General features: G+C 42.2%; 1 protein-coding gene across 2 annotated transcripts in view; it reads right to left on the bottom strand.

The window, feature by feature from the left end:
- The window catches only part of LOC108624867 (T-box transcription factor TBX20), a 30,046-nt gene extending 16,372 nt beyond the window's left edge, over nt 1-13,674 (bottom strand). For both annotated transcript variants that reach the window (XM_018024438.2, XM_018024439.2), the window contains exons 1-2: nt 12,564-13,674; nt 231-483 (exon numbers count right to left, since the gene is read on the bottom strand). In XM_018024438.2, the coding sequence (XP_017879927.1) occupies nt 231-483; nt 12,564-13,077 (767 nt within the window). In that variant the 5' untranslated portion in view covers nt 13,078-13,674. The remainder of the gene's footprint in view (nt 1-230; nt 484-12,563) is intronic.
- Nucleotides 13,675-17,514: the final 3,840 nt, after the last annotated feature.

Genomic DNA, 17,514 nt, shown 5'->3' with positions numbered 1-17,514 from the left:
TTGTAGATCTCGTCATCCTCTACAAGAAAGGTCTAATGCATTTTTTCCGTAGATTGAACGGTTTAGGAGTTATTGAGGAAAAACGAAATTTTTTGCCAAAAGTTGGCTGTTTCGACGGTAGAATGGTCGGATTTTGTCAACATCAATAAAATGCCAAATAATCATACGTAACTCGTTAAATATCGAAATTAGAAGAAAAACAACTTTTATTTGAAGCATTTTTCCTTTACCTTCCAGTTTTGGTGATGATCATCTCGGTGCCCAATTCGTTGAACTTGTCCCACAAGTCTTTCGTTTCGAGGTGGCATACTACGTGCCTTAGCTCCTCGCAGTTGGACCGTTCCTGGAGGAGAGGGTTCACAGGTGAGGCCGCTTTGCCACTGGTGCTTCCGGCGTCGTCCGTCTCCGGGTCGTCCTCCGCGACGATAGCCTCCTGGATCGAAGGGGCGCCGCGAACCACGCCAGAGACGCTCGGTTCCCTCTCTGCGAAAGACAATTAAACCCCGTTCGTCAAAACTCCAGCCGGAAAGGAAGATGCTTTCGATACAAACGATCGAGACAGCGACGTAATTGCCGTGACGACCGGAAACGAACGACGCGACGCGACGGACTGACGCTCGTTCGTCGACGAAAAACGAGACTCGGAACTTGCCCGTTCGTTGTCACGTTTCTCTCACCGACGCGTCCCTCGTCCCTTTTTTTGTCGCAACGAGTCGAAATCGTCGGGTTCAACGTGGGTAATCGTTAATAACATTAGTTGACAATCGCCTCGTTAAGAAAACGGTCTCTATCAATTCTTATTTACACTTATGTAGTACATCGTACATAAATGTGCTGATTTTACTGTCAACGCTATAAAACCATGTGGCTATTTGGAAACGTACTCATTTGTACGAAATTGTAGATCGTTCAAAGTGAGACTAAAGAAGTTTACATTATTTTCTTTCTGTATAATAGAAATTGAATTGTCGGTTTCCTATAAATGATACAAATTTTATCCTCTGGTATTTACCGTATTCATATTTTGCTTTGAATATTTCCTAACATTTTCTGTATAATACAAATCTTACAAGAAGAAACCTATTGCAGTCATCATCAATTTGGAGACTGATTTATGCGCATGCATTCGTATTTGTCATACTTGACTGAAGATTTTAATCGCATAACGACTGTTACATCATTTTAAAGCTTTACGACACGTCTCGTTCTTGAGATTTCAATGCATAAACGAATAGTAGCTACTGCTATTTATTTCCCAGCGACTAAAAAACGGACAGTACTTATTATTACATAAACGAACATTAATCGCTTCTATTAATTTTTAATTACTATAACAACTAATCGTATATTGATTATGATAAAAACTAAACTCTTTTAAATTAAATCCATCACATCTCGTTCACACGAGACCCTCTCGCTGATAAAAAAAAAAAAAAAAAGGAAAGCAAACGGATAATTAATTGGTTGCTTCGTGGTTATCGAGGCGAGAGGAAACCTCGACTTTGCGTGCGGATAATCTCGCGAGTATCTGCCGATGTGTATCGAATACGAATGGTTGCGAGGAGCGAAACTGCCAGGGAACGCACCGCGAATTTATTTTGTTCTGTGATTCGACGCTAACGAAAGAAAATTGCCGTTATCGCGGCCAGTAATTCGCGGCTAATGTCTCCCGACGCATGTAACCGTCATGAAAACGGTGCCACGTACCGCAGTCATGCGGTTACCTACACATAATAATCGACGATCATTTTAAATTGACAATTTCGTAGACACTATCACGCGACGTTTCTCGTCATTCATCGCTGCATTATCCTTCCTTTGTAAGAAAAAAAAAAGAAAGAAAGAAAGGAAATTACCAATCTGCAATATTCAGGTATTGATTAACATAATTATTGTATATATGTAAGAATGAAGTTTGACGAATTATTATCAGGATTCGTCTTGAGGAGTTGGTCGATTTAATTGTAGGAAAGAGGATAGAATCGATCAGTAGCTTAATTACTTCAAACAACAAATCTAATTACCCTCTCCGTGTAATTATTCCCCCGTACTTTACGTTTTAACAAGAGAAGACTATAATTACCACTTTTTTCTTCACAACACTATTCACGTTCGAAATATTCGTATTCAGCCGGCGTGCGCTGCTGGTATCGCGTAACAGCTGCGTGGAAACGTGGCAAAAAGAACGTACATCTGAAAGAGTTAAAACTAACGCGGCGGCAGATCGTAATCTACCACGCGTTCGCGTAATTAATCGATAGCCCACGATTTTCAAGGATCGTTTGCTCCGTGCTTTGTAAGACACCGCGCCGCCGCCGCCGCCGCCGCCGCCGCCGACGGCTGCCCCCGTCTAGCTGAGCTATCGCAATCAAAACGCGAGCTAATTCCTCCCCGTTACGTTCTCTCGTTCTGGCCTGCGAACCGGGCTCCCGCGTTCTTTTCAGCTAAGATAATAACGACGCCGTGCGGTAGCGGCTGCTAAAGGATAATTATCCATTTACAGCGCGGCGGGGCTCGCTTTAGTTTAGCGTTATTATCCGGAGCTGATGCCGGGCAAGCGGTTCGTGAAATTACGATCTTTCCGGCTCCGCCGATGCGATACGGCGAACACCCTCTTGTTTGCCGTCGCTGTTTGCGGATAGCCGCTCGCATCGGTTTTCAATTTGTCTCCTGCCTCACCGGTAACGGCAATTTCTGAAATTGGATCGCACGGTTTCATCGCGCTCGGGCGCGATGTCCAGGTTCGATCTCGAGTTCGATTGCGGTCCCGTTCGATACGACGACTCGCCGGAGAACGTTCGAAATTCGTTAGGGCGAGACAGTACATTTCTCGTCGCCCGTAAGCTAAATCGATACGCCGCCGCGGCGGTGGCGACTGGCAAACGGAATCGTCCACTTCGACACTCGAATTCTCGATTATTTCTCGAGTTTGATTTTCATTTACAGAGATTACTCATGCAAGTACGTGAAAATCATTTTCAGAATTTTTCCTCATTTCACTAACAATGAAGGGGTGAGAATGTATAAATTGTATATTTAAAAAATTTTCATCATCTATGAAAATCCACGACTAAACTTCGTTCATAAAATATTTCTATTCTATACATTTTGAATTCTACACGTGACAATTAGTAGACTGCCGATTTTTATACAAAATGAAACATTCATGGTATCAGTTAAAAATATGTATCCTAAATGGCAATCTTTTAATATTCTGCACATTTTCCAATATGGCAAACATGCTTTATATTCACTGCCGATACAATTTTTTCATGAATATACGAAATCTACTATCTAATAAATTAGTGCAGGCAAACCACGACGACGGGCTATGCTAGTAACTCATAAAACTCTGTCGAAAAACGAGTTTCAACAGATTTTCATTCGTTTATAATAAATCAGTGAAAAGAGCAAAAATAGAAATCAGTAATTCATTTTTTTAAAGGAAATTTTAATATTTAATAACGTATCGATCATATCACTGTTATTTATGTTTACTTAATTATGTCGAAAAGATTTTTATTTATTTATGAAAGATCGATAGTAATAAGAAACGTAAAAATGAAGAACAGGAATTGATTTTTTAAAGAAAATTGTGATATTCACTAACATATTGATCATACCAGTACTATTTATATTTACTTAGATTTTTTGTTTTTCAACTTGGCAGCACGAAATATTTGCCCAGAAATCCGCGATTTTACAATTGACAGAAACGGAACCGTTTCTTTCGTAGATCGGCTGCGCGATTAAGCTTCGTTGCTCCGATGCGAGAGGCAAAACCGTGGCGTGGCTGGCCCGTTACCTCCGAGTTATCGCAAATAAATTAATAACAAACGCCGACCGCGACCGTGCACGCTCCCGTGGCAGATTTCCTACGTCGATACCTTAGCAGTAGTGCGTTTAACACGGAGCACTTGAAAAAAGGAAATCTTTCGCTGTTAAACCGATTCTCTCCGCTCTTGGGTGCTTCAGTTAGTATCCTGCAGAGAGTATCATTTCCTTTTTCATATCCCTACATAACTATAATTCCTCTGTAATATTTCGTATTTCATATCGGTGCGGTTCGTTATCCCGAACCAAAGAAATGGTTGAATTTTAACAGTCGTAGTTGTCCCCCTTTCGAAAACCGGAAGCCAATTTCATTAGCTCCCATTCATAAAACATATTTAAAAAATTAAATTATGATATTTGATGAAAGATTCATAAATTATGAACGTGTGACTTTCTATTCAGATTTTCTATAAACCCATAAAATTCTTCTCCCCCCCCGCCGTTGTAAACCAAAAGCTGATATTCCGTGTCTAGCAATGACGGTTCCCAGCTTGCTAAATATGTTGATGATAAATCGCGTGGCTAAAATCGGTGCGTCGCGATGCTCGGATTTCACGTGCGCGGCAATTGAAGGCTGGCTTTGAACCGAAATTTTCGCGAGATCGTAGCGGCTAATTGGCCGGTCAGGGAGCACTCGCCGCCACGATGTGTGGTCTGTCATCCGCGTATTTTTATTCGACACGGTGAACGGCGGTGTTAAACGACTGACGAAACGGATGACGAGTCGCAAACGCGGGTGTAGGGAACGGGTTCGTTCCTCGGCGTATCCGCGCCCGCCCCGGCACGGGTTCCTCCGAGCAGCGGAGTTGGAGTTTTCCTCGGAGTTTACGAGCGGCCCCGTCAAGTGAGTTACGAGTTACGATTGCGGTCGCGAGCAGAGCAGCACACCCAGCCGTGTGCCGCTGCGTCGCGTCGGATCAAAGACGCGAACCAGGACAGATTGAAACGCACCCCGACCGCTAATGTCCGACCAGAAACGTCTTCTCTTCCTCTCTGTACGTCACGCGCCCAAGTTTCGGCGGATTCATCGCCGAGAGAGTAAAGCTCGCCGAGCCGTGGAATCGGCGAGTTTCAAATTCTCATCGCAACTTGCGAGCCCCGTTTCCGCGTCCCCGCCGGCTACCGAATGATATCACGGCTATTTTTAATCAACGATCGAACGGATAAAGTGCAGAGTTTCATCGCGATCTACCACTCCCCTTGCAATCATTTTTTGGGTACATACTGTATATTATTAAAGATAGGCAATGAAATTATGGACGATGGACAAACAACACGCACGTATCGTTACTGATAATCGATCGAATGATCCGTCGATCCGCTGTCGTCGATTTGAGATTTAATCGCAGTAACAAAAAATCCAGAATAAATATGATAATCAGTGATAATCGTTTCATAAATAAAATTTATATTAAGTGAAATTATAGCTTCTTTATTTGTATTGCAAATAACATGTGTATTGTTTCAAATGAACGACATTTTAATGAATAATAAAGAAATGTCTCTTAGGCTTTAAAACTATTTAAACACGTGACCATGAATAGAATTGATTGAATTTTAATTTAGAAGGAATTAATTAAATTGTATGAATTAGAAGTATTTAAAGTTTATGCCTGTTTAATTTTGGTAGACAATTTTTGTAAAATCTCAGATACAAAAGAATCTGAGAAAATATTTTGATAACGAAGTAATTAATCAAGACATTTTCTCAGATTTTTTTACAATAAAATGCAATGTCAGAATGTTCAGTTTCAAATGTTATTACGTATGATTTGCATATGCAAATTGTTACAATTGAGATAATCTCTTATTTGGAATGTTTCTTAGGTTCTCTGATAATATTCATGTGAACTGATAATATCTGCAGAGAGTAAGTATCTATTAAGAAATTAGAAGGGCAATGTATCTACAATTTATTATCCCAACGTGGAGAGGTGATATAAATCTATTTGTAGAAGAGGAACAATGTTCAGATTCTTAGCATTCCTCGGAAAATCGGAGTAGGCACGGCTGCCCGGTCGCCTATGTCGGACTACTATGTATTTAACGCGCTATCTGATTGCGACAGAGCAGCGAGACTCCGGCCCGATCGATCAATCTGTCGACAGGTAATTAAAAGAGGCATTTTGTTTGTTCGCGATACGTAAATTAATCCGGGTATGACAAGGTGCGAGTTTTCTAAACCGCCCGACGGAATTCCCACGCGATACTACATTTCTGATTTTTTATCACGTGTAAGCAGGCGGATTTCATTCGCTGTTATTAAAAACCAAACTCTGAATATGCAAAATAGTGCATATACGTAATAAGACAATTGCGAATTTCTATCAGGGGTATCAATAATTGAATTTTCTTTTAATTATGATATTAAAGTTTCTTTTAATTAAGCATTGAAACGTACAGCTTTTAATACATATTTACATGCATTGCATCCAGTTTTCATGTAATTGCGAGTCTCACGGACTGAAAAAAATAATCTAATAATGAGTATTTGGTTTACTGCGTTTGTCACGTCGTTTAATAATAATATCGATAAACAGAGATACACAGAATATTAAAAGTCCCAATGAAACAAAGATTGTACGACAATACTCCCCAAATATTTGTTCCCAGTTGTTGACTATCCATGGATAACAAATTTTTATGTATGAAGACTTATGTTCTACACAAACGTTCATTTTAATATTCAGTTTTTGATATTCTACAGGCAGTACAGTAAACGTTCAAATTTTTATCTATAATTACATTCTCTACTCACTGACGTATTTTTATAATTAACAACGACCAGTTTGCATATCATAAACTATTCAAGTCCTGAAACCTTCAATATTTATAATTATAAGAAAATAGAGACATTCATTATATCTATTTTTTAAAATTGGTTTGATTTGTGAAAAATGTTTATTAGCGACATGGAAGGAGCCGAGCGAAGTCGAATCCATCCGAGACGGCGACGTCGAGCGAGACGAGTAGCCGATCGTAATTTTTCCCTCCTTTCTAATTCCGATTCGAATCACGCACATCGGCGATCAAAAGGTCTTACTCGAGCAACGACGCACGATATAATATTCCAACTGAACGAACCATATCGCCTCGTTTCAACCGTTGCGTCGCGTTCGCCGTCTATTCGTTTCAAACGGTTGGCCAGCTATCGCTGCGAACGATCGTTCGTACGCGCGTCGTTATCGATACTCCCCGCTATTAATTTGAAATGCAGAGAAACGGGCAACGTTTAATCCATTAACCGGCAACTTTATTCCACGAGTTTACGCGCCGCGATTAATCGAAACGCTCGCTCTCTTTGCGACCGGCCATCAAATCAGCCATTCAAAAGTGTACCGAGCCGCCACTCTTTTACCGAACGCGGGCTCGTACAATCAATCCGCAGTACGAAGCTGCATTAATCATACGTAGACTGACGATTTTACGCGTTTAGAAAAAAAATCGAATCTGCAGAAAATGTAAAAATTATATGCTTGAATGATGAACGAAGTCGGTATGTAAAATACATTTTTTTATTCAGCATAAAAATCCAGTCTGATCATAAATAATATTCATTTACACACAAACTACATCTGCAGAAAATATTAAAAATGCATTTGACGTGGAATGAAATTTACGATTTTTCAAACCAAATCTACAACTAAATTTTATTTTCTAAATTGACATCACTTCTGTTTTATTTTAAAACAATTACAAATAATGTAATCAAGTGTTATTAAAAAGCTGCGAATTCTCGTTGAACAAAAGAGCTTGATCGGTAATTGCATGAAATCGATTTAGCAGATGTTATTATTTCGTCAAGCTTATCATTTAAAGATTGTATTATTACCGCGGTGAGAGACGATAAAAATTTGCCGCGGTCGCAAATTATTATCTCTCCACGCTTATCAACACGCCGTCTATCGTTTTAAGGAATCTCGCCTGACAGTACAAGGAGATTATCAGAATTTTCGAAGAGAGAAATGGTTCCACGCCGGCGAGGATATTGGTAAAGCGAGCTGCGATTCATCCGCATGGAAACGATCCACGGAATCACGTGCACATCGATGACTCGTAGCACGAGGACGCGTAACTACATCTGCCGATCGCATGATTTTCACGTTCAATGTTTACGCCTCGCGGAGGATAAGCTACCCTCGAACGTTATCTACGTATTTCAAGATCGATATCGTTCAGAAATCAATCACTGCTGCAGGTGGTGTATATTTACAAAAATTACAGACTGGAAATACATTGTACTCACGGATTACTTGAGGAAGATGAATTAATATTAGCTGGACCAAATATCTTCTCCCTCGTGCAACGACTGTTCAAGTCTATCTTCTTTATGATACAAATTATTTATCATTCCTGAATAATTTAATAACTTCGTTGCCACAGTACTACAAAACTGTATGAATTAAACAAATATTTTAATATTCAAAATGATTAATAATTTATTGAATTAGTTAAGGAAGATATGTATTAACATTAGCTGGACCAAATGTCTTCTTCTTCGTACGACGACTGTTTAATTTTATATTCTTTATTTTATACATGTCATTCAAATAATTTATCAGTTATTTTAAAATATTCCTGAATGATTTAACAACTTCATTGCCACAAGTATAAATTGTATGAATTCAAGAAATGTTTTAATATTCAAACTGATTAATAATGTATCACTTGTTTATACTAAAACTGTAATATCTCTAATTCAAATTCTGTTGAGAGACAAATTGATAGAATACAGAGAAATGCGATAAAATAATTTTCAGTTGAAACATTCAAGCTTTAGAAATAAAACAACGTGTACACTAATCTAATAATTTAACGCGCCTGGGAATTTAAATTTCATTAAATGAAATTGAATATAAAAACAGTGAAGTTTATTGCAATTATAAACCTATTGTATGTCGAGTTTGAATTTTCTCATCGAAAATTTATTCATCATATTCGTTTCTTATAATTAATTATTACGAATTAGATAAAGGGTAAAATAGGTGGCAGTAAGATTTATAATTTCTTGTTTTTAATTTATTATAATTAAAAATGTTATAATTTCTACTTTCGTTTTGTTATCAGCATGATAATTGAAACGTTGATATAATCAGTTCATACGTACTTGAAATACAATTATTTAAACAGCAATCACGGAGATAAATACTCAGGATAACGAGAGTGTGAACGCAGCATATTTTAGGTCTCACAATCTCTGAACTCTGGAATACTGAAATTAATCATTTAAAAATGTATAGTAAATAGACTGCAGATTCTTAGGTAAAACATGATATTTATTAGTTCCAGAAATTCCTTTATCATTTCATTGAAATATAATAAATGTCCAAATTTCTGTTCTCACGTTACAATTTATTATTTCTCATTGTTACATTTTATGTTATCTTAGCTTTATATTCACTTCGATTTGTTTTATATGCTAATGGAATTTTACAAACACGTGTTTCATTAATAATAAATTTCTACTCAATAGTTTTCAATAGTTTTAAATACTACATGCCACATTTACAATTCCTGTATATCAATGAATCAAATTCGTTGTCTAGTAATAAATGATATCAATTAAATACAAAAATCGTGAACTGCGTTTGACGAAGACATCTCACTTTCACTAGCTTATCACTGTATCCATGAATGGCAAATAATTTCACAGTGTGTGACAGCGTACCCTGATTTTTCCTCTTCGTATTTTCGTGGATGATAAAAGGAACAGGAATCGTTACGATTTCCGGCTGTTCCTCGGCACGTTCCAGCGCAGCAGTCCGGGGCCCGGACCCCTCGCATCTGGCCCCGAGTTAATCGATCCCCGACGCAACACCGAAGAGGTCGTAACTTGTGCGTATCGGGGGAGTCCTTGCTTAACTAAGTCATTGGCTATTTATTACGGTTGACACTCAGACGAAACCCTATACGAGCGGCGTGAAATTTTTTTTTCGTCGTCGGTGGTCACGCGAAAACGAGCTACCGTTCCTGGCTCGGTTTTGTATAAGCGCCATCGAGACCCCGTCCGTCCCTCGACTACCGGCCATCCTGGATCGGAATGTTTTCGAACGGCCGGGTGAAACTCGTGAAACGCGTTCCGCCGATTTGTTCCCGCCGATTGAGTTGAAACAGGAGTCAACTGTGCGCCACTAACGAAACGCGAGACCCGAGAAGGGTTACTTTAATTAGCCGTAGAGATCGCCAACGCCGTATGTCATTTTAGAAGTATTTTCAAAACACGCACCTTAATTCAAGATAATAAGATAAAAATCCGTTTTAATGTGGTCTGCGTCGTCTACACTATTCTTTACTCTTTTTATATACTTTTTTTGTCGAGGTTCCGATAGCAGTTTCTTACATTATAAAGTAAACTAAGTCTTCTGACATGCGAAAGAAAATTAAGTTACGTAGGCTCTCAAGGTTGTCTTTAGCAGTCACAAGGTAGTGTAAGATTCTAACAATGTTTGTGACCAATTAAATTGTTAATGTAGATTCTCAAGGCTGTCGGTAGCAGCTACATTGCAAACGTTAAAACTGGCGGCCGGCATCTGACATTCGGTGGTTGCGGACAATATAAAAAAGTTTTCAGTATTATAGAAAAGCAGTACGTCTTTCTTGAAATTCCTTTAACATCCTGATCGCCAGCTCTCCCATTCCTTTTCTACAATTGTTCGTTCCGATATTTAAAAAATTACTCTATTTCGAAATGTCTCCAAATGGCTTATTTAAATATGTCCTTAATTTGCAATCATAAGAAAAATATCTTTAATGCAATGCGTTGCAAGTCTTGTTTCTGACTTTTGAACATCACCGATAGAATTATTAGAGATTAAGTTTTCAAGCTTGACATATCAGTCTTACATATCTGCGGCTTCTCGCTGCTGAAATTCAGTACTATGGGTGGGAATGAATTTTGTATTTAATTTCAAAATTTAAATTTCGGGAATCAGAGGTTGCTTTAAGCTCCTGTCACTAATAAAATTGAATGCGTTTTAATGTCAACTACGACATGCATAAGAGAAAAATAATTTGGATGAAAATGACGTCGAGGAAAAAGCAAACTTCTACAAAGCATTTTGATACCATTTTCATTACTTTGAAATTGTTTGTCTTGTTGCAAACGAAGGAGATATTTAGGTATCTACGTTTACGTGGACTTCCCTGTATTAATGGGAGTCATTTTGTTTGACAGTCGGTTTAGTCAGAACATTTGAAGAGTCTCGAGCGCGAAACCGACGAGACCCGCGAGCCAGAACCAGACGGACCAGGGTAGTGGCGAACGTAACGCGGATCAGGGTGGACGGGGGTCGGTCCGGCCGACGCGGCGGGGAAGCGTCGGAGTAGTCGCGCGTGTCCAACACACGTGCACGCGGTACGCGAAACGGGGTAAAGGGGGAAGCGGACGGGCCGGTCGATTCATCGCGCCGTTTACCCAAGTTTATTTGGGAACGACGGTCCGTTTCCGTGGGTGAATTGCACCGTGGCCAACCGTAAATTTCGTCCGCGTAGAATCTTCGTGGGCGATTATTCGCCGCGGGCGTCCAAGATACGCGATGATGAAACCAAACACCGTGCCGGGGTCTCTCGTTCGGACGTCTGGCTGGGCAAAAGGCAGCCAGCCGTTTTCCAGAATTCCGATGAGACACCTCGGCCGGCCGTCACCGTTTCTCGCCCAGGCGAATTAATCGGATCCACGGCTACACGCCGAGTCGCTCCTCATTCACGATCTTCATCGCTAAATAATTCATTAACCACGCGACACCCTGCTCTTCCTTTTCTCTCGCCTCGGCGAACAACCGCTCGAACGTTCCTATGCTAATTCCTCGGACAATGTCTAATAATGAATCACCGATCCTCGTTATATCGTATCACAGGTGTCGTGCCGTGACACTGTTGCAGGTATCGTGTCATTGTTTATCGCCTCGTTATTGTTCGCAATCGAAACCGCGTGCCTCAAATCCGAAACTGTTTGTACCGAGCTAACGAATCGTATCATAACGTGTCGTTCCCGTATCGTATCGTGTCATCGTTACCAATGCTGTTCACGTATTCCTACTTACCAATCTACTATCAACGACCAATCAAGGGGCTAGTCACGTGACACGTCTAACATTTCCCGGTAAATTTTTGGCATTTCCTGCTCTGTTTATAACCAGAAAATAATAATAGTGGCAAGCATAAGTTTACGTCATTCGATTCTACATTTACTTCTCGAAGGAATCGTAATAAAATTCGTTGCAGTGTTTAGTTCAAGGTATATTCCAAGACGATCTGATTTCGCATTTTATTCAGGACAATCTCTCTTTGATATGAAATCACGAGTAACTACGATTTTTTCTTTGTAAAACTTATTTTATCAAATATCGGGATAATCTCACTGAATGATCAGACTCAAACTAAAACATTGAAACGAACTTCGCTTGATTCTCTGAGAAATGAAGACGCACAATCGAAGCTTAATTAAATAGGTGACACTGACACTACTCTATCCTCTTAATAAGAAATATTTTTCTATCAATAATTCTCTATCTAAATCGATGTCTCTTCCACTTGTTTCTCTTTGAATTTCACAACATCTAAACAATTGGTATAGTAAAAAGTGAAACGATTTCAGTAGAGCGAGTTCTCTCAGTAGTGGACGCTTAAGGTTCCTGAAGAGACGATCTCGTCATACGTCAAATCGCAAGTCCGCACGCGGATTCGGCGTGAAGCTCCCGTTTGCCCATAGAAAAATATTGAAAGCTCACCATGTTGATGCAACTTGCCGCCACCGACGGCCTGTTGCTGTCGATAATGATGCGGCTGCTGAACTTGCGTCTGCTGCGGTTGCGATTGCGACGGCGAGCTCTGCGCCGGCTGCTGTGCAGCCTGCTGCTGTTGTTGTTGCTGCTGTTGCTGCCTAGAGTCCCGAGCCATGATGGCCGCGATGCTGAAGTCCGTGGCGCATTGCCGGTTCGAGTTGCAATTGTTGTTAAGATTATTCAATAGACTGCTGTTCGGCGACGGGCTGGAGCTCTCGTCGCCGTCGTCGCGGGTGCATCCCGGCGACAATTCGGCGGAGGCGGCGGCGCCCTCGGTCTGCATTTTCCTCCCAAGAAACAGGTGTCGGGACTCCTCGTCGTCCTCCTCGCTGGCCGGCGACAAGCCGCCGCAGCCAGCACCACCGCCGCCTCCGCCACCGCCACCTCCAACGCCGAACGAAGACAGCGTCGATCCGTTTCTCTTCCTGCCGGCTAGAGTTCCTCTCAGCTCCAGCAACATCACCAGGACCCGCGGTCTGCTCCTCCGTTTGCCGGCACCCACCGCTCGCGTTCACCGAGCACGCGACTATTATCGCCCCGACGACGGATATCTGTCCTTCGTCTGAATATAATCAGTCGTCAACCGTCCTTGAATCCTCCGAACAGGAACCGTTCTCCACATTATACCGGCGCGAATGGTACCGACCGTTCGAGCGAGCACAATTCGCGGACGGAACCACCTCCTTGGGAGTAAAAATCGAGACTCGGCGAGGAAGGACGAGCTTCCGTACGATCTCGTCCCTGTCTCGCGTTACATCCGGAGTCTCGGTGCGCGACGAGGCGCGCGCATCGCCTCGGAACACGGCGCGATATCCGCGTTGAAAATCGGCGCGCGAACGATGCGTGCAGTTGTTGCAAGCGCGTGATCCTCGCACTTTCCGCGTAGCGTACTGTCGCCACTGTCGCCGATCACCCGTTTACGTGTACACGCGTCGCGGTTCTAATCGTAAGCGCGCGGATCGTTTCGGAAGCGTGTGTAGAGCGCTCGCGTCGAGCGGAGAACACGGACAGAACGAGAAACGAGAGAGCGACCGGTTGCCCGACAGACTGACCCGCGCCACCGGCGGTCGGCTTCTCGTTTCGGCCCCCACCCCCGGTGGATTCGAGCGGATCCCTCTCGCCCGTCGTCGGGGCGGCGGGAGCGAAACGCCGCCGCCGCCGCCGCGCGCGCTGCCGCTTCGGGCCCGACGGGGTGAGAGACGTCGACGACGAGGGTTCGCCGAAGAGGGAGAAAAGGCGACGCCGGGTCGAGTAGGCGGCACAACTTGCAGAACGAAGCTCCGCCCGAACGATCAGCACCCCGGCTCCGCCCGCGGCCTCTCTCTCTCGCCTCTTCGTCAGGAATCCTACGCGCAGCGTCGACGACCACCTTATTACACATCGTGACTTCCCGTCCTTCTTCTTTCAACCCGTGGAACAGGTACGAGACACGTACATATCGTGTATATACATGTATAATACGTATCGTGATCGCTAACCGGCAGCCAGCTGTCTTTCCACGCGCGTATACCGCGCCGCAGTGTATACTTGCTTACGCGAGTATACCTGCGCAACGCTGCCTCCACGTTCTCGCCTCTTCCCTGGCTTTCTTCTCTATTCTATACGGTATGATCTCTCTTTCCGCGCGCTTTCCCGCTGCTTCCTCACGCTAGACTCAGCTATACAGTGGAAATCAAAAGCAAGCGTTCTTTGCTCTATTCTACGGCGTCATCTCTCCGCGCGTTTTCCCGTTTATGCCTGCTGCTACATTCGGCTGTATAGGGAAAAACAGACACAATTGTTCTTCGCTCTATTTTGCAGCATGATCTCTCTTTTTCTGCATTTTCCCTATTTTTCTTTCTATTGCTAAGTTGTGCTGTACAATGGAAATCAAAGGCAAATTTTCTTTGCTCTATTCTACGGCATCATCTCTCTTTCTGTGCGTTTTCCCGTTTCTTTCTACGATTGTATAAGGAGAAACAAAAATACTTGTTGGCTATTCTATTTTATGCACGATTTCTCTTTTTACGCGCTTTCCCGTTTGACCCTGTCGATAGATCTCAAGTGAAAACCAAAAGCGAATTTATGTATGTATGTACAGGATNGATAAATAAACAAATTATACTTTGTGTTCTGAAAACAAGGACATTCGATAAGAAAACGAGTGATCCGAATCGCTTTTACGTTTTGAATCCGTATTTGATAGGCTAAGCTCTGATTGACATAATCAATGATTGAAATGTTGCCAGCAGAGAAATGTCGACATTTTCGCCAAGCTTCAATTAATTTAAGGTAAGTGTTAAGAAACTAAATGTACCCCTAAAAGACTTATTAATCAGAATATTAAAACAATTTATACGTAGCCTAATTAATCTCCATAGAAAATGTAGTTAAAATGTATCTGTTGACGACACTTCAATCGTTGATGAAGTTAATCAGAGCTTACGATAGTTAAATCTGTTAATTGTTTCGAATCATCATTTATTCGATGTCGTTCGGTCCCAATTACGTTGATTTTTCACAGTGATTCGCAATTTTCATGATTGCTTCTGATTGGTGCAGAATCTGCTCACATAAGTACAAATTTAACATTAGAACTACCAAACCAGTGAAAATGTCTTACATTAGTTTCAATGGAGACATGTTTAAAAAGGAGTGGGTAGTAATAGTGTTGAAGCAGAATAAATGATAAGAAAGTGAAGAATAGGCGTATACGTCCCACGCTATTACGATTAATAATTTTGCTTCCGTTGTATGCCTCACAATTTTTATGGTAGTACAAACAACATAATTATTAAGAAAAGAGTATGTTCAATTGTTTAACATGTATTAGACATCAAAGACAAAATCTGAGACACGTTCAAAACAAATTTTTAAAATATCCTCCGTTTTACAATAAAAATTCCAAGTCGCTTGAACGTGTTAAAAAACGAAAGCTATTTCAGGTTTCCTCAGCAGATATGAACTCAATCCTAACAAGTACGCTTACTATACAATATCGTGAACAGGTGGATTAAGTATAATCACCGATAGAATAACAATAAAAAATCGCTATTAGTAATTTCGAAAACCATTTGTAATCGGAGCTTAAGAAGGCAGCCTGAGATATAATAAAATTGCAAAATCGAATGATATCCATTTTTGACACTCGCTGTAGCCGACGTTGACGGCAGCCAGCGGGTAACCGTGGCGGATGCACAGCCGCCGTTGATTCCCTTTTCGTTGCTGGCGATGTTAGTGTATAGTCGGAAGCGTAGCAGTAGTGGTAGCAACGACGATGGCGGTGGAGGCGGCAGCGGCGGCGGCGTTCAGTAGTAGTAGTGGTGGTGGTGGTGGTGATGGTGGCGGTCCTGGCGGCGGCGACAACGACAGAGATGGTGGTACTCCCCCGATACATGCCTCCCCCTCTTTCGCGGTTCTCCTCTCGCCAGTACATACACTCCGTTCCTCTCCGTTCGACCGGGAGGTTCTATCAGAAACCGTCCTCTTTTCTCCCGTCCAGGTTGCTTCTTTCGGCACGGTCGGCCTCCCGTTTCTCCTCGAGCCCTTCCGAGCTCCATTCGAGTGAGCGAAAAGGAGGGTGGTGCCGGGATATCGTGGCATGGGCTTCAGGTACCGCGGCTTCCTAGCCAGCTGCCATTTTTTCTTACGAGAGGGGGCAATTGCTGACAGGGACCGCCGTTTTCCTCTCTTCGTTCCCTTCTCCATTTACCCAACCCCCCTGCCCTCCCATCGGTATCCCCCGTCCGCCCGCCGTTACTCTTCGACCCCCGCGCGTCTCCGCACCCTCGCGGCCCCACGCGTTACGGGCCTCCTTTTCTCTCACGAGTCGCGCAATTTATCCTTTTACTGGCGGAGCTTTAAACGCGACCGACCGATAACGCCGGTGGGTGGTTTGCTCGCTGGAGCCTCGCTAACCACCGCAAGCCTCGCTCCGTTGTTTCGTCGCTTGCTCGTTCCTCGTCGGCCGCCGGGTGGTTTCACGGGGTTGACGTTGGGTGGAGACGCGACATTTCGCTGCGCGCCGTGGTTCTTGCCTAATTGGTCAACCGAACAATCGATTGCACGTTAAATGCTGTGTTCCACCTGGACCGCGACGCGTCTTGGCAGCGAGGAATTAATTTAACAAATATCGAGCAGTCAGTGGTTACGTTATGAAACTACTGGCTATATCGTAATACGCTTCGTTGATAGCGAGCTGGGTGAAACGTGCACCTATGAGCATGATGTTAATCATAGCTACAACTGGGTTAAACGGTTTTGTTCTGATTATGTGCTTGCACACACGTCCCCTTCATATGGTATGACGCTAGAGCTTTTAAAGGGCAAAGTATTGCCGGCAATAAGGCCCTCTGATTTATTTAAGACCGTGACTATACATAGTTGATCTCTGCGATGCTTTTATGTACGTACCAACAGCTCTCGAACCTTTCCCATCTTTCCTAATGTAGCGATATAATTAAATGTGTCGATGCCCGTTTTGTACATACGTAGATGTAGTAAATATCCTAATTTCTGTTCATGTCATAATTACTACTCTCTGGCTCGTTTTACTATAATTTTATATAGAATCTTATCTGGAAGAGACATTGGGATATTTACTATATCTCCATTATTTGCTTCTTGTTGTACACAAAACTATTAGGAAAGTAAGAAGTCGAACGTGAGACAAAAAACGATCGAATAGTTTATTGCAAAATACTCGTTAACTATCGACGCTAGCAAAAAATATTACAGACAAAAGTTCTAGCTCTCATTGTCAGCTGCAAAAAAGATCATATGCAATTTTCGTGTTAGTCCAACGGTTGAAAAGTATTTGAGAAAAGACGAAATTTTTGGCAAAATGTTTACTGTTTCGACGGTGAAATGACCAGATATTGTCAATATTAATAAAATGCCGATTAATAATACTTAACTC

This window comes from Ceratina calcarata, unplaced genomic scaffold, assembly GCF_001652005.2.
Source record: "Ceratina calcarata isolate Rehan_Ccalc_2016 unplaced genomic scaffold, ASM165200v1 scaffold334.2, whole genome shotgun sequence".
NCBI classification, from domain to species: domain Eukaryota; kingdom Metazoa; phylum Arthropoda; class Insecta; order Hymenoptera; family Apidae; genus Ceratina; species Ceratina calcarata.
Note: the sequence above shows the minus strand (reverse complement) of the source record. Positions and strands in the feature narration are given on the sequence as shown.